Source organism: Anastrepha obliqua, chromosome 1, assembly GCF_027943255.1.
Source record: "Anastrepha obliqua isolate idAnaObli1 chromosome 1, idAnaObli1_1.0, whole genome shotgun sequence".
Classification (NCBI taxonomy): Eukaryota; Metazoa; Arthropoda; class Insecta; order Diptera; family Tephritidae; genus Anastrepha; species Anastrepha obliqua.
Window position 1 is genome coordinate 161,337,961 of NC_072892.1, and position 17,611 is coordinate 161,355,571.

The 17,611-nt window shown below is 39.1% G+C and overlaps 1 protein-coding gene across 1 annotated transcript in view; it reads right to left on the reverse strand.

The window, feature by feature from the left end:
* LOC129239263 (hornerin) overlaps window positions 1–17,611 on the reverse strand; it is a 189,755-nt gene that overhangs the window by 51,493 nt on the left and 120,651 nt on the right. Inside the window, exons 8-14 of the mRNA XM_054874635.1 lie at window positions 16,371–16,631; window positions 9,645–10,106; window positions 8,952–9,335; window positions 8,583–8,864; window positions 4,849–4,893; window positions 2,507–2,620; window positions 115–261 (exon numbers count right to left, since the gene is read on the reverse strand). Coding sequence (XP_054730610.1) covers window positions 115–261; window positions 2,507–2,620; window positions 4,849–4,893; window positions 8,583–8,864; window positions 8,952–9,335; window positions 9,645–10,106; window positions 16,371–16,631 — 1,695 coding nt within the window. The remainder of the gene's footprint in view (window positions 1–114; window positions 262–2,506; window positions 2,621–4,848; window positions 4,894–8,582; window positions 8,865–8,951; window positions 9,336–9,644; window positions 10,107–16,370; window positions 16,632–17,611) is intronic.

The following is a 17,611-nucleotide window of genomic DNA, read 5'->3' on the forward strand; positions in this document are numbered from 1 at the left end:
GCGCGTCATGTGGGGCAGCAAATGAGGTGGGCAAATTGTTTTCTATTTCTATTTTTGTTTTTTTCACTTTTGCATAAAAAAATTGAAGAGAAATGTGGAATGTGCAAAGCTTACCTTTCCGAGGAATAAGCGTAGTCTTGATCGGCACCGAGACCAGAATCGGTGTGTTCGTGTGATACTCGCAGCGCAGAGTTCTCTAATGGGCTAAGATTAGAGCCTGTTGGCGAAATGAAGTCACCCATGCTCATACTGGACATCATTCTGGGAAAAGAATGCAAATAAAATATTGAAAATATGAACAAAACGTAAGCAAAAAGAAACTTCGGGAAAAGTTTTAGGCATTCTTATTAATTTATTATGTAAAAAATGGCGATAAAAATGTATATGAAAAATTACAAAGGTATTCCGATTTAGCAACCGGGTTTGCACAGGAAACCTTTTATATTGTTCTTGGAGGTTTGGCTGTAAGTTAGTGTTGGTATTTTAAAAATTCCTGTTTTACAAATTCTTGTGTGTCGTGACTACTAAAGCAGCGAAGACCACGGGAATGCTGAGCAGATTAATGGTGAACATCGTTGGAGCAACTCAGTGTAAAAGAAGGCTGATCGTAGAGACCACAAACGTAATACCACTGTACGGCAGCGTGGAGATGCGCTAAACTACAAAACCAAGTAAAAAGCACTGGAGCCGTATAACGAAAAGCGACACTCCGAGTTGCTTCAGCCTACCGGCTGTCTAAAGCGCAGCAGTTTTTGTGATCCGTGGGGAGATACCTATCGACCTCATGGCCCGATAACGAATGTATGCGTGGGATCCCAGGAAAAAACACGCCACCACTAACGGCGCGGAACTGAGATGCCCAACCATGCAGAGGTTGCAAAGCCGATAGGACACTGAATCGAGTGGCAGATGGACGGCGAAGCTGATTCCATCTATAGGCAAATGTATCCAAGGGAACTTCAGCGAAGTGAGCCATTTCATGACTCAGTTCCTCTCGGGCCGCGGATACTTCCCGAAATACCTCTGCTGCATGAGTAAGGTAAGTGACCTCGAGTGCATGTAACGTGAAGCACCGAGCGATGACGCCGAACACATATTCTTTAGTTTAGCTCTGAGGGAGCAAATTGGTGACATCGCGCCGAGTAATGTGATCGATAAGATGCTTGAATGCGAGGACAATTGGAATGCGGTTAAAAGATACGTTCAAGATGAATTACGGAGAAAAAAAAAATAAACCGCGACGCAATACGACAAAGTGAAGCCTCACAGATAGAGACATAAGAAGACGAGCTAATAGCATGAAGCTGGCTACAAGCATGGCGGGCCCAGACGTGCGTGGATAGAACTGGTTCATTTCATGGACGTTATTCTGAGCTCTTTCGAAACAATGCAGAAAGTAGTTTCAGGAAGGGTGTTTCCCCAGAAGAAGAGGAGGGATTGTTTTAGTGGCCACATCACTCGAAGCAGTAGATGACGCTCGCTGTACGTGCGAAAGCATTTTGAATCCTACCTCAGCCACCAACAAAAACAGGCTGTAAGTACACTCGTACAGATGTCGCACTTGGAAAGGACATATTTCAGCAATACTATTGGAAACGAGGCTAAGAGCAGCCAGTTTTAGCTGGCTTCAAAATAAGAAATCGGCATTGAGCTTCGAGCACTTTGACTCCTGTTATAAAACGAATTTGGATGTACATATAGCATTAAGCTGTGAGGTACGAATGGTATCGGTTCGGGTTTTAGTTTTGGTGGCCAGTTTGAAATCATTTCTTCTTGGCTTCTTGAATTAATAAATAAAATAAAAATTCTCAGAGATTTGAAATACCTATGGTTAAGACCGAGGTAGAAGATAGTACAGAAAAATACTTTGTTCAACTACAAAAGCACCCAAACCCACTGGCAAAGGTCTTATTTAATACAACAAGCCGTTGCCCTCTGCGAAAAAAAGATTTACCAGTCTTCTAAAGAGCGATCGAAGGGTTTTTTCTGGATTCTAGTACAAATTAGTTGATAGAGTTTAAAACTTATTGTTCGGCTGTAAAAAGTGGATTTAAAAAATAATAATATCTTTTATTTTTCTATTATCAAAAGCCGTATTTTGTTATTTTTGTTAAGTTGCAATTTATTGATTTCTTAGTGAATTCGTGAAAATTTAGATTAAGAAATTTTGATATTAAAATCATTCCAGCTGCATATAAGAATTTTGACGTACTGTTAAGAGACGTAAGTCTTGCTCTGTACGACTTTCAAAAATAAATAAAAATATAAAAATTGTAAAAAAATAAAAAATTAAAAATTAAAAAAATAAAAATAAAGTGGAGAGCTACAAAAAAAAAAAAAAAATGAAAAAATTAAAAAATAAAAAATTAAAAATAAAAAAGTAAATAAATAAAATAATATATAATAACAAAATATTTGGTATTCTAAAAAAAGAAGCTTCACATTTTTCCCAGACTCATTAAATGCTTCGAAAGATGAAACTTGTTAATAAATCTTCATAAATTACCTGACTAATCCACTATTTCGTTCGCACTCTCTCGAAGATATTGTGCTGGCGGAGCGTATGGATCCATTTCGACCACTTACATTGTCTGCCCCATTTGAGTTTTGGAAATATAGCCTGAGAAAGAAAAAACGCATTGGGAAAAATAATGCAATAAAATGAAAACATTTTTACTTTAGTTAGTTGTACTAATAATAATAAAAAAAATTTAAATATTTTTAAGCAAAAAACAACAATTTAAATAATTTAGCGTCATTTCTAAAGTTTGAGAAAGTCTCACTACCCACAAAAATATGAAATGTTTCTATAGGTCAGTTAAGTTAAGTCTAGTATTTACACCAAAAGTATTTCTCGGCCATTTATTAGACTCATTTCGAATCTGTTGCGAATATCGTTAAAAGAATTATGAAGGTTTGCTTTTTTCATCTATGCCTGCCTCGGGTTTCGTATATTGATCAACTCAAAGAAAACTACTTTTTTTTTTGGATGAGACAAAATTCAAGTAAATTGCATTATTGTCATTGAAGTCGATTTAGTACAAACACGTTCTGAGAATAACCTGTTGGGAAGTTTACACCTATGTTTATATTTCCCCATGGTTCCTAGGTTGAACATAGATTTTCAAGATATACCTGACACAAAAACTTCGGCATTGGACCGCTCATGTGCGCCTAATGAAGTGCCTAACATAAATAGGTGTGTCATTGAGTGCCAGTAGATTACGGTTGGTCTCTCAAAAGGGAAATATATCAAGCAAAGTATTTAAACTAAAGAGAGAGATGGGGCATTTAGATGCGACATAGTATATAAAGGATTTTTTAATAACAGGTGTTATTTTGAATAGCCCGCTATTTCGGTAGATGCCACTTTTGAAGCTGTCATTTTTTGCTATTTGACAAGTACAAACTACGCCATTAATAAAAATGGAACAATAAACGCTTAAACAACGCACAAAATTATTAAAATTCACTATTAAAGGGTAAAAATTTGGCAGAGACTGTTCGTAATACTGGAATATTTTTCGGTCATGGTGAAGCACCTTGTCGCAATACAGAAATTGGTGAAAGAATTCGAGCTGTTGGGGCAAGTTACTGATGTAAAGAATAAAACCCGTGCACGTCGCTCAAGAACAGCCGAACAGCCGAAAATATTGCTGTTGTAGCCGAAAGTGTTGAAGAAAAAGCAGGTTTGTCCATTTCTCGTCCTTCATTGGAATTAGGCATTCCACAAACGTCATTACACCATATTTTGCATAAAGATTTGGGTCTTAAGGCTTATAAAGTCCAGTTAACAAAAGAACTCAAGCCGGCCGATCATTAACAGCGTCGTGTCTTTGCTGATTGGGTCGTTGAAATGCATGAAAATGATCCGGAATTCCAATCGAAAAAACATCTTGATTCATCATTTCCATCTCAGTGGCTTCGTCAACAAGTAAAATTGTCAGATCTGGGGCTGAAAAAATCTAAGAGTTATTGTTGAAAGGCCTCTCTATCCTCAAAGTGCGACTGTTTGGTGCGGTTTATGGTCCGGCGGAGTCATTGGCCCTTACTTTTTCGAAAATGAAGCTGGATCAGCAGTTACGGTGAATGGATTGCCCTATCGAGAGATGGTGAACGATTTCTTATGGCCAGAATTGGATGGTATTGATCTGGACAACGTTTATTTTCAACAAGACGGCACTATGTGCCACACAAGCAACGAAACCATTGATCTTTTACGGGAATAGAACCTCTTATTGGAAAACCCTTTAGGTATTTTTAGAGACGTTTGGAATTATTTATTATGTAATATTTAGAGGTTCAAATCAAAGTTTTAATAAAGTGGAGAAAAAATTTTCCGCTTTTATACACAACCAAAAGAAAAAAAAACAACAACTAAGCTTAGCCAACTTGCTCGTGAGATTCGAACTTCAATGGCAGTATTACACGCACATTGTGAAAATTACACCAAGCTAAACCACTACCCAGAATTGAAAACATATCCGCCATTGGACTAATCTTGCCTGACTCTAATAATTACTTAACTTGCCACCTCAAGCCAACTCATCCTCAACCTAAAACAATTTCTTTTGCGGTGCTTGCCTTATTTGGCATCAACAACAATAACAGAAAAACACACCTGGCCCTATAAACTGATACAACATTTACAACAACATTAAAATAAAACAACCAATTAAAAAAATATCTTTTATGCTTGAAATTTTTATAATTTTATCCAGTCGATTACTTTCTAACCCCATTTATAAGAATGTTGTGGCTCAGAAATAATACCAAGCGAACATAGATTTAACAAATTTCAAATTATTAGTTTTTTTTTCGTTGCTCAATTTTAATTGAAAAGCTCACCTGATTCGTTCACTGTTGGTGCTTGGTTGACCAGGTTCACATTTTCTAGGAAAATTTAATTAGAAAATGAGCATTAAGTTTGAAATTTGAATAACCCTGACTTATACATAAAGGTTTTTGCATTGTGAAATTAATAATAAAGGATGTGGCATCGACTAGTTTCAGTATAAATCGAAGGTTGCTTGGTGCTGCTGAAAAAATGGCTGAAGCTGAGCATTACTTATGTACATACATCTAAATTATTGCCGAAATAGTTTGAAGTTCAAAAGAAAAATTTTATATGGTTGGTCGAAAACGATAGATTATAAGATTTGAACATTCGAAGCAAAATTGTTAGAGTATCTTTGGCTGCTACGGCATAAAGGCGTTGATAGCACAATTGTGCCCGTTAATTTTGCACGCATTCCTACGATCCGCTAATCAGTCGTTATTCTGACAGCAATGGAGTTGTTCAACGACTGCGTAGATTTTTTCCTATAAGACCAATTAAATCTTAGTTTTTACCAAACTCTCTTACAAACAGCCCGTACATCGTCGTGGCTGGCCTGCTCAACCGAGCTGATGTTACAACGGTAAAGACTTCATCAGCTCAATATTAGCGAAGTGTTAAGCATAAAACCTTACAAGATTCAAATAATTTGAGTTCAAATAACTATTTATACTCTCCAATACTGCTTCTTTAATGAAGCAGATGGAAAATAACGATTTTTTCTCAAAACTAGTCCATGAAGATGAAGCTCAGTTTGCATCATGCTCGCATTTCGTATTAGGAAATCCCACGCGTAGGCATTGAGAAACTAATCAACGAATAGCCCTGCAGAGACATGTTGGCTTTTTTGACCAAACATGGATTAATTAAATATTGGTGAGTTACGATTTTAGCGAAAAACTACAGCAATCGATCTTTTGTTCATTAAGCTCGACAATATGTAGCACCATAAGCTGTTTTGGAAAAGTTAATTCACCTTCAAGTAGCTGCAATCTTACAGGGTTACAATAGCGGTCACCCTTCGGTAGATAATACCGAGCTTTCGGTTAAACTTGTGCATAAAAAAAAAATCTTATAGAAACCCTTTTCTGTTGCGAGGTGGCATAAAACTGCTCAAGTAGATCCGGACATTTGTAGGTCAACCAAAATTGTAGGCACACTAAAAAAAGGGGTATGAGCTCCGTTAAATGCTTAATCAATGTGGAAGGCGCAAATGCAAATTTATTTATTTTTTTCTAATGAAGCAAAATATGCACAGTGCTTTTTTCCTTTTAGTATTTCGAAAAAGTAACCAGCTATTATTCTACCTTTTGTATGGGTTTAAGGCAATAATGACTAACCTACTGTTGAAACCAGGGACAAAAAATAATCATTATTTCAAAATTTTTAAAGAAAAAAGTCGTTAACACAGACCAGTTTCGAATTTGTAAGGCCAGATGCATAGTTTTTGATTATCTTTATGAATCTTTTACGATTTAAATATTATTAAGACAGACATTCCAAATTTGAATTAAGCGCCCAGAAAATTCAATCATATGCCGAGCTGTAATATTTTGATAAAAAATAAAATTTATTTTAAGCGCGTTTCATAACTGTGACAAAGGAACTCATTGCGAGTTTTCACTTCTCAAGTTTCCTCTATGAAAATATAGTTCATTCTACAAAGTGGCGCAAAATTAATCATCTAATTTTGGTTTTGAATATTTTATTTTAATAAATTTACTGTTTTAATAAAAAAATCTGATTTTGAGTGAGGGAAATCTTTATTTAGACCATTGGATACTCCATTGCATTGTAAACTACTGTTGTCTAGTTCATAAGTGTCAAATATGATTTACGTATGACGCTTTTTTTTAAATTGTTCGCTTCGGATAGGCTGATTAATTTTGCGCCACATTGTACTACAGAAACAATATACATCCAAGTTTCCAACTTTGTGTAAATTACAAAGAAAAGGGGGAAAAAATTCTAAAAATTTTCTAGTACAATAGTGTTAAAGGGCCTCTAAACTCTCGTTTAATTTTGATAATATTTTCTTTGACGCGTTTTTTCCATATAAAAAAAACATTTATGCATTTGTTAACTTAACACAGGAAGCTGTTAGTACTTCATGACATTCTATTCGTTAGTTCGTGCGTTATTGTGCTAAGAGTGACGATACTTTTGCTATTTTCAAACCGATGGATCGAAAGGAATTTCGTTTTTTAATATTACTTATTGATGAGAAAAAATACCGTTCAAGCAAATCAATGGCTTGAAAGGTGTTATAGGGCTTCCGCTTCATTAGAAATAAGAATAAAGCCGTGGTTTGCTGACTTCAAACGTGGTCGTAGAGACACCGATGATGCTCAAATGAGCCGGTAACAACTTTCCATCAAAAAAATCTACAAACACGATTTGAATGATCGAAAAGTGAAGTTTCATGAGTTAGCTGATATCGTAAAGATATCAAAAGAATCTGTTGGCTTTATATTGCATGAAAATTTAACCATGAGAAGATTCTGTTCAAAGTGGGTGCCGCGTTTGCTCACTGTGTACCAAAAATGGCGCTTCACCTAGAGCGGTTGGTTGGTTTGATCGAGTTGTTCTTGATGGAAATTACGTTGATGTAAATAGTTAATTTCGAATAAAAAACATGTTTTCTTTGTCAGGGCTTTCGTTTTCAGCTCATAAGTTAATACATAAATAATTTATTAAAGCTTTTGAGCCACTTTTCTGACGCATTTTCTTCATACAAATATTGTGTATTCATTTGTTATTTCAAAGAAACGATGGGTGTAAAAAACTAAAAAAAAAGGCAACGGCAGCAACTCTAATACCAAAAATTTCTTTAAAAATTCGAATTCAAAACTGTGGATTAGGATTTCAAGTTTGTGGAAATTTTATAATGTTTGAATAGATGAGTTAGATTTCTAAGGTCTTTGTTAGATAATGAGTTACAATTTTGTGCAAATATAATGAAAGTTAAAAAAAAAGTGGTCAAAACTGCTCAAAATGTTGATATGCTATCATTTTGTTTTAGATGACTGGAAGCGAGTTTAGGTGAGGTGTTTAAAGGTCTTTAATACTACCTCTTAACTATTTCGCTTTGTTTGAAGGCAATATCGTTGCCTAAATATTTAATTTTTTGGATTTTTGGCAGACTAAGAACCCGCAGCTATTCACAATATTTCATTGCTTATTAGAAGGACGAAGTGGTTGCACAACCCTGGGAATTAAAAGGGGAACTTAAAGCCAAACCAGTGGTAACACAATTAGCTTATAAGTCTAAGTGGCCTCTGAAACCATTAATAGAGAGTGGCAACCACCGAAACCTAACCTACCCTGACCTAGCCTAGTTAAAAGGAAGACGTCTTTATGGGTGTTGGTAAAGGGGTTAGGTGCTCTTATTGAGCTACTTTATCCAGTTTCGATAATCTTGTGCTTACTTGATTTGTGGGACAACAGAGAAGCATTTGTGTAATTTGGTTAGTCAAGAGAGACGACAGTAAAGGCCTAAATAAATAAATAAATCATTAAATCATCTTATTTCAAAGTATGTAAATACATCTGTAAATACTTCTAAGATATTTGCAACAATTAAGAAGCGCACTTTTGATTTCTTGGTCGATTTAGACAAACAGCTGGTATCTTATATTTCTCAGTGTAAAGTCCGTCAAATACAATATAATTCCTTAGGTACCGTAATTGCCAATCTACGAGACTTATTCTACTTTCTTCACTCAAGTTTATGAAATCAACTTACCCTCTAATGCGGTCGACACGATTCTTGCCCTGTCCACCAGTCGAACTACTGCCATTCGTTATTGTATTGCCCGAGCCAGTACTCTTGCCACCCACACTGCCCTTGCTGCCGCTCTTGTGAATCTTCATATTCATTGTCGAACGTTTCGAGTTCGTCTCAACGACTGTGTAGGGTATTTCGCGTAGTTGATCCTCAGTCATGCCAGTCGTATCGACCAGATCGAATTGCAAGTGTTTCGCCAGTTCGCTTGACCAGATGCGATTGCGCGAATCGGAAGGAGATCTGTTGCATACGGAGGAAAGAGAGAAGCGTACAAAAAAAAAATAAATATCGTCACTTTTTTCCCACTTGCTTGTTGATGGCACTTACTTATTCTTGCGATGTCGCCGCGATTTGTGGTGCGAATGTGTATCCGAATGACTGTCGTTGCTGTGCAAACTGCGCGCCACCATGCTACTCTTCGAGACGGATGCCTGCTGTACGGAACTTTGACCCAGACTAGCTTCGGCTTGACGGCGTTGCACCTCGCGCCACTGTGATGTGGAATCGATTAACTCCGCTGAACCGCTGCGCACCGATGACGAACGATGCCCCGAATAGCTGCGACCGCGCGCGCTCTCATGATCCGAGCCAGCTGAGTCGCGACGGTGACGCGAGCGACGATGCTTGCGATGATGCGAACGACCTGAACGTCCAGAACCACGCGATAATTCACTCTCATTATCGGAGGTACGCCGATGGCGATGTTTGTGCCTGTAAGCGAGTTGAAAGGCAGCAAGTAAAACAAAAAGGAATGAAAACAAAATATTAAAAATAAAATTGAAATTGCAATTGCAATATTCAAGTGAGATCAAAGGTTGCAAATGTAATTGAACTTAAAGTCAATATTACGCCAAATTATTGGTTATCAAAAACATATTTTAACTAAGCAGTTGGCAGTAATGCGATCGTACGTGCGCTCAGCCCGGCAACCGACAAACGCGCTGCGAGAACGAATGACCCACGCCAACTGCTGCAATACATATTTAATACGTTGCACGTTCTTGTTGTTGTTGCACTCACCTGCGCGTCGAACGCGAATCATTTGATGAATGACTCTCTACCGAACTTGAACGATAACGTTGCTGATGAGCCGATGCTGAAGATGAAGAAACGTGATCGCGATCTCGATCTCGATGCGCTGAATGCGACGACTGTCGATGCTGCGTTGACGTACCAGAGGACTGGTGATGATGGTGGTGGTGTTGATGTTGATGATGATGATGCGAGCCACCGCCACCGCCACTTGTGGCGATCGCTGAACGCACCGAACGCGGACTTGAGGGATTATTGCCGAATAGCGAACGCTGTTGGGAGCGTGGCCATGGAGCGCTGCGCGTGCTGCGCGGCGAATCAGGTGTCTGCAAATTACTATTGCAATCGCTGCCGCCACCGTTGTTACCAAAATGCGACTGTTGATGATACGGACGTATGCCGAGGCTCGTTGGTATGCTGTAGGTGGAGCGGTAGGGGCTTTCGTAGTTGCTGTGGCCAAAAAGAAGAGAGCGGCAAGGAGAATGAATATCAGAAAAGAACTTAAGTGGTAAGATGCTGAGAAATATGCGAATATATTTACATACATATATGGTATATGGTAGACATACGAGTGCACGAGTGCATGAATGCACTATAAAGGCGTTTGTGTGTGTGTACACTTGAAGGTATTGCACTTAGCCGCGCGCAGCGCTGTAATTGAGGTGTAGAGCAAATTGTGGCATACTTAAGTTTTGCGTGCCTATGCCACTATGATGTGGCTGCTTCCATGCAACGTAGGCTTGGGATACATGAAAAGAGTTGCACACACATCGCCATGTTTGTGGATATGCGCGGCTGATTACACACGTCACGCAGATACTTGATGCGCACGTGAGTAGGCGTGAGCGCGTAAGCGTGAACACATGTTCACGCACATACATACGCACCCATGCTAACATATAGGACATACATGCACGCAGTGCAATAAATATCGATTTGTGTGTTTTGCGTGGCATTCGCATAATTTGGATGGCTTGGCAGTGAAGCTCAATTTTCAAGCTCTGACAAATTGAGTAATTGCCCCCGCTGGTGTGTGCTGTGTCGAGTAACTTAATGGTGATCGATGAAATCAACATCTAAACCAAATAATAGGAGTACTTAAGTACAATTACATTTTTTTTCCGACAAGTTTTATCTGACAATTTTTTTGTGTTTTTTAATAAACTTCGATATATATTTTTGTTTTTGTCGGGATAACTATCAAGTACAGCACTCAGAAAACATCAAGTGCATTGTACTGCACTCGGGTACCTTTTTAGCTTTCTTTAAATCTATCCGACTTCCGAAGATGTCTGACTACAACTTGTGGTGCCAACGAGCCAAGGTGGTCGCTTCTTAGCACATCAGTGCCAAGGACCTCAAACCTGATTCAAGCGAAGGCAGGGCAGACGCACAGCCGTCTCATCCTCCTCTCCACATGCCAGGCTGAGTGCACAGTCTAAGACCTTTTCCATATGCTTCGCCTATAGAAAGTGGCCCGTCAGCAGTCGAACGCTCTTACAAGTAACAACAACCTGTCTACCTGTTTTGTCCATCTGCAGCCTCTTTCAGCCAAGCCTGGGTTAAAGTAGCTCGTTTGCTGACCGTGACTTTGACAGCTGCGGAAGGGAATGACAGAACTTGCTCCGGGCCAAAGAAGTTAATCTCAGAGCCCATCTTAGCTAAAGAAACCGAAGTATCGTTACCCGCGATACCTACGCGTTCCGGGACCCTATTAGCCTCAAGATATTATGTCTACCGACATAGCTAAGCTGGGATTTACTAGGCTCAACTACCTTTGAAGTGGTTGGGGGCTCTCTAAGGCCATGAACGCAGCTTTACTGTCGCTGCAGACACTAACAGATCTACCTCTCCACCTGTTTTCCGCATTGTTAATAATCCAGTTGCGCATTACAGCGCTCTAAAAAGGTAATAATCGATGCATTCTTTAAAGCCCCACGACCACGATAAAAAGTCGGAGCAGATGAACGAAAAAATTGTACTATTTATGCTCCTATACATTACTGAATGCAAGAGCAAAGCGCTGGTTCCAGCTATTCCGTTCTGATCGACGTCGATGGACATCGAAAATGAGGCATCCTAAAGTAGGCCTGCCATCGAAAATGTCGATAAACTCTTGGAAGTTGTGGAATTAAACCGGCCTTTGGGCACTTATTCCCTTGACCAGGTACTGAAATACAGCTGGCTGCAAGGAGAAGCTCGAAATAAAAGTGCCACAAGGAGAGAATTGGAGTTTCTTTGGCTTCATCTCACTTGAGCCTAGAAAAGTTGTACTTGGAGACCCTCGAAGGAGCTGTTAAGACTAACAAAGCAAACCAAGCATTGTGCATCTGACATTTATGTGATGTGACTTGCAACTAATTCCTTCATTAATTCTTTTGTGACAGTTGCTCCCAGCACCTAGCCAGTTAAAAATGCCTGTTTGATAAAGTTTTGATTTTACGATTTTTCACTAAGTGCTTCGTACTTCCCGTTCCCGTCAGACGAGGTGATCTTTTGACGTTTTCAACTTCTTACTGGAAAAACTCTTTCACGCGGACGAGCTAAACCTCACTGATACTATCTTCCACAAGAGTGTTATGCTACTAGCATATGCCGAAGACATCGACATTTTGGGCGAAAACAACCGCGTTGTATGCTCGGCCTACTTCAGTTTAAAGTGAGAGGCGAGCAATGTGGGCATGAGGTGAATGAGGGAGTTTTCGCGTCTTGGACAACCAACAATTCGAAGTTGTGAAGGACTTTGTCTACCAGCATCAACAAAAAAAATGACGTCAGTCGCGGGATCAAACGGAGAGTAACTCTTGCCAACAGGTGTTACTTTGGGCTCAGTAGGCAACTGAGTAATAGAGTTCTCTCCCTCTAAAGACCAAACTGACACTCTACAAAAACATTCATAATTCCCGTCCTGCTACATGGCCGAGAAGCATGGACACTGTGAACAGCAGATGAGAAAGTTTTGGGAGCCTTCGAGAGAAGAACTATCGGGAAGATCTTTGGTCCCTTTCCCCGGTCGCTTGAAGAGTATGAGCTATATAGGGATACATAGTTAAGCGTGTAAAAATACAGCGCCGACCATATGAAAAAAGATGCTCCAGCAAGACGAATCTACGAGACGGTGCCCAAAAAGGAAGTAGAGGAAGACCACATTTCCATTGGAAACACCAAGTGCTGCAACATCTGTCAGCTCTTCACGTTTCTAACCAGCCTCAGTGTGTGCAGAACAGAAATAGCTGACGCCCCGTTTTGGATTCGACCAAAACCGACATACAGTTGTAGCGCAACTTACGAAGAAGAAGTTTCCTACTGCACATCATAAAAAAAAGTTTTTATAGGAATAATTCTGCAAATTATTTACAAAAATATTACGTCTTTTTAGCTATCCAAAAGTGTATGATACAGAAATTAAATTAATTGCTGGATTGCATTTACTTTAGCTGCTTTTCTTGATATTGAAGGGGACTTTAACAATGTTGAAGGGGAGGCAATCATTGCAGCACTCACTGATCTTGAGGTAGAACCGGGCTTGGTAAACTTAATTTAAAAAATGCTAAATAGCAGAATCATTGAAGCGAATCTAGGAGAATCGGTACTCAGGAGATTGGTGAGTAGAGGTACATCGCAAGGTGGAGTCCTGGGGAATTAAACCTAAGGTTGCTCAATGGCTTTAAACTGCTGTCGTCAAACCCATTCTTCTCTATGGAAATATTGTCTGGTGGTGGGTTTTGCAAAAACAAAAAACCTTTTCCAAAATATTTTTTAAGGTAGGCGCAGCGGAATTAGCAATATGTGGCGCCATGAAAACCACGCCATCCATGGCTTTGGACATCATTTTACATCTACACGGATATACCCAGTGGCTGTGATTATCACCCTCCCATTCTTTGCTTCGAAAGGAATTTCCTAATGAAAACCCCTTCTAGACTGGAATGGCTTGAAGAAGATCCAACACCCAACACACCCGTTAAGATCTACACGGACGGGTCTAAATTGAACAACGGTGTAGCATCAGAGTTATATTGCCAAGAACTTTTTATCAGTGAGTCTTTTAAACTACGGGATCACTGTAGCGTTTTTCAAGCGGAAATAAACGCTATTCATGAAACCTTAAAATGGTTAGAGATAAACAGAATATCATTAACAGATATCTGCATTCTATCAAGGAATGGGTTACATTGTCGCCAATCTCTTAATGAGATGGCCAAACAATATTGTATTCTCTTATGTTGGGTTCCAGGCCGCAGAGATATACCAGAGAGCTGTATGGCTGACCAACTTGCAAGAGAAGGTACCTGTATGCCAAACATAAATAATTTTATGGAGGTACCTCTGGCAACTTTTTGTTATGGACGCACTAATCAACTCCGTAAATCGAAGATGGATTAGTGTCAATACCTGTGAAATTTTTAGGCAAACATGGCCAAGGCTAAATCTACGTATATCCAAGAATATTATGAAATAGAGTAGACTTTAAATTAGGACCTTAGTAGGGGCCTCACAACACATTGTCTCATAGGAAATCATGTAAGGGGATTAAGCGTTTACATGCATGATTTCTATCGTAGCTGCCTCATGTCTGAGTTAGAAACAATTCAACACCTTTTTTGCACATACGCGGCTCTAGCGAGAAGCAGGAGCCGATACTTGAGATCCTACTTCTTAATTAATATAGACAATCTATACACTTTAGGTATCATCAACCTTTTACGCTTTGCACAAAACTCAAGATGGTTCAATCTGGAAAAGGAAATGGGCAGCACCTGCCGCTCACAACGGACCCATATCGTGGTCTAAGTGGCATCGCTGTCTCTATGTGCAATGCGTCTGCCAAACCTGCCCTAACCTAAGGACAAAATTGTACACATACGTAAATAAATAAAAAAAAAAACAAAAACGCAACAGTCTAAAATTTAAAAAAATTAAAATTAATAATCCTTTATTCATTTAAATTCATTTTCGAAATGACCGCCCCTATTCCTAATACCAATTCTCATATTCTTCCTTGAACTAATATTTATGACGCTTGCCCTTAGATGCTGTCTCATTTCGTCAGCCGTGTCAAGTACATTTTATCGCAGCATATCCACATTACCGGTAGGTGTGAGTTCATTGTAAATAAATTATTTAATTTGACACCACAAATGAGGATCCATTGACCCAAATAGTAATGTCCTTAAGCATTCTTAAATATATGGGAGGATAATGGTTTTTTATGATAGGCTTCTTCATGGAAGAAATACACTCGCAGATTTGTCATTGCCTGCCGAGGGGCAATCGCTCTTAGAAAAAAGTTCATCTAGCATTTTGTTGTTTCATGCACAAAGTTTCGAACTTTCGCACTCCCGATTGGTAGTCACGTACCAACCCATTCGGTTACGGCGGTCGCCCCGCATTTTACATACAATCGATTAAAAAATCCATACATGACTTTTACTTTCTCCAAGCATCGCTCAGTCAGCAACACTCGCGAACCTCACTAACGAGCTTGAAGCGCAGTGAAATTGTCTCTCGAGAGGCTAAAATTTTGCACTCCCTCCAAAAAAAAAAGTGATTTTCGGCACCTCTATAGCTTTTACCATTTCAGCGGTCGGTATGGCACCACTCTACCCTACCGTAAAACAAAAGTTCTCTTATTTTGCGACTGGGACTCCAGTGATTCACAAGCATTTAAAAACTGCCTTTTTTGCTAACGTACAATCCAAATTGGTCTATGATAAATTACCCGCACTAAACAATAGTTAGCAAACGTCTAGACGAAGCAATTGTCTTTAATTGAATTTGAATGGATTTGCACGTCGAGTTGGGAGCGTAGCGGGTGCGTCCACTTCACATGAAAGCAAAAGCACCAGCCACAATACAACCAAGAAAAAACACCACTTAATTCCACAATATGCGCTCGTACGTCTTAACCCCTTCAATTTTTTGGCAATCATTCATATGTGTTGCATATTTCCTCCGCTTCTTCTACTTCTTTTCCGCCATATCAAAACGTATCAAAAGTCAAGAACTGCACTTGATTTCTTCGCTAATGAAAAGGCAAAATACACAAAAGCGGCAAAGTGGCAAAGTGGCAGAGGAAAAAACAGAAACAACAATAGCAATAACAAAGTTCATTGAATGCGAAAATAAAAAGCGAAAGCAACAAATTGTATCGCACATGCAATGGCGCATGGGATCTGAGATCGATCGGAACTGTCTGCATGACAAATGTGCCACCATTAGTTGGCAGCAAAGCAGCCAGTCAACTTGGAACATATTTGATTGCAATGGCGATGGTAATGAAATACCAAAAAAGCGTAAAATCAAAACCACATCGAAATCACACTTTGCGGCAACGGCGGCGTTGAAAAATAAATCAAACGACTATTTTATTGGTGGTTTCGCGCGGACAGCGAAAAAGTAAAATAAATTATGCTGCAAGTGTGTGTGTGTAAGAATATGTGTAGCTCAAAGTTTGCTGCTGGAACCGCAATAAAGACGCATCCGCCGGAAATCAGTAGAAAAAGGATACAATAATTCAATAAAAGCGAAGAAAAAAAAAGTTCAAAATCGCAAATAAATAAATAAATGTGCAATAAAAACAGTTATGTAAAAGGGCTAAAAATATTTGAACCACACTTTCACATGCATATACGTGAATATACATACATAGGTATGTGTGCGAGTGCATACGTGTGCGCGCGTTTGTGTGCTAGGTGCATAGGATAAACTTACTTTGGCATCAAGCTGGCTGTTTGCATTCCCGCTCCAACGCCAACACCATTGTGGTTGCCGCAGCCACCGCCGTCGGTGACGCTGCTGCTGTTATGACCGATCCCTATGCCGTTCTGTGTATTATTGGCGCTTTTACTGCCGCTCAGAAAGTCATCAATCAAGCGTCTTGGCTGGCGTTTCGAAGGGACACGTGTGAATGCCGGCGGTATGCGACCCAAACCGAGGGCATCCTTAGACGATGGTTGCTTCTCCGAACGGTTGCTGAACGTGGTGGACAAATGATAAGTTGGCAAGTTGGTTGGTTGGTTGAGTGGTTGTTTGATGGGTTTGTTGGTTGGTAGTGGTTGGGCGAATGGTTGGTTGAAAATAAAAACAAATCAATCCATATTTGTTACGGGTTGGGTTGATTGGCAAATGCAGGAGTATGAGTGCGGCATCATGTTGAAGTACATAGAACGAAATAAATGAGGTTGGGTGAAAAATTTAGGAAAATAAACTATAAAAATAAATGAAATAACAATTCAACATACAGTTTATGCCTAGGCATATGCACAGTAGATCAAGAAAGTATTTTTACAAGTGCACAAATTTCGTATACGCTTTCGTTTGCGAATAGTTTTGCTGGCTTATTAAAAATACTATTTTTTGTAATTAATCATAATGCAGAATTTTAATTTGTAAATTTTTTCTTCTTCTCAAAAATGTGTCCCATATTCAGGCATGGCTGAAATTGTAATCCTTCCTCTATAATAGAAATATTTTTATTTATTACACAGAAAATTTGCGGCTGCCGTAGCCAAAAGGGTTGATGCGTGACTATCATTCGGGCGTGCACGCGTGTCAAACCCTGTGCAAGAAACACCGAATGATGGAAAATTTTTCTTTTCTAGTCAGTGTATTTTTAATTACTATTTTTGTATTTTCGCCATGAAAAAGCTCCCTACAAAAATCTATCTTTCCTTCGGAGGCGGCATAAAACTGTAGGTCGCTTCATTTGAGAAGGAGAAACATCAAGACTCACACAATAAATATTAGGAGGAGGTTAGCCTATGACATTCTATTACGAGATACATATAAGCCCTGATATGGTAGGACCTTGTCAAATTTAGTTATATTTCTCAAATGAGGTCATACATTTATTTATCTTCTTCTTGTTGATTTGCGCGATAACCGCTTAAGCGATTTCGACCAAGTTTAACAAAGCGCGCCAGTCGTTTCTTTCTCATCCTAATCAGTTGGAA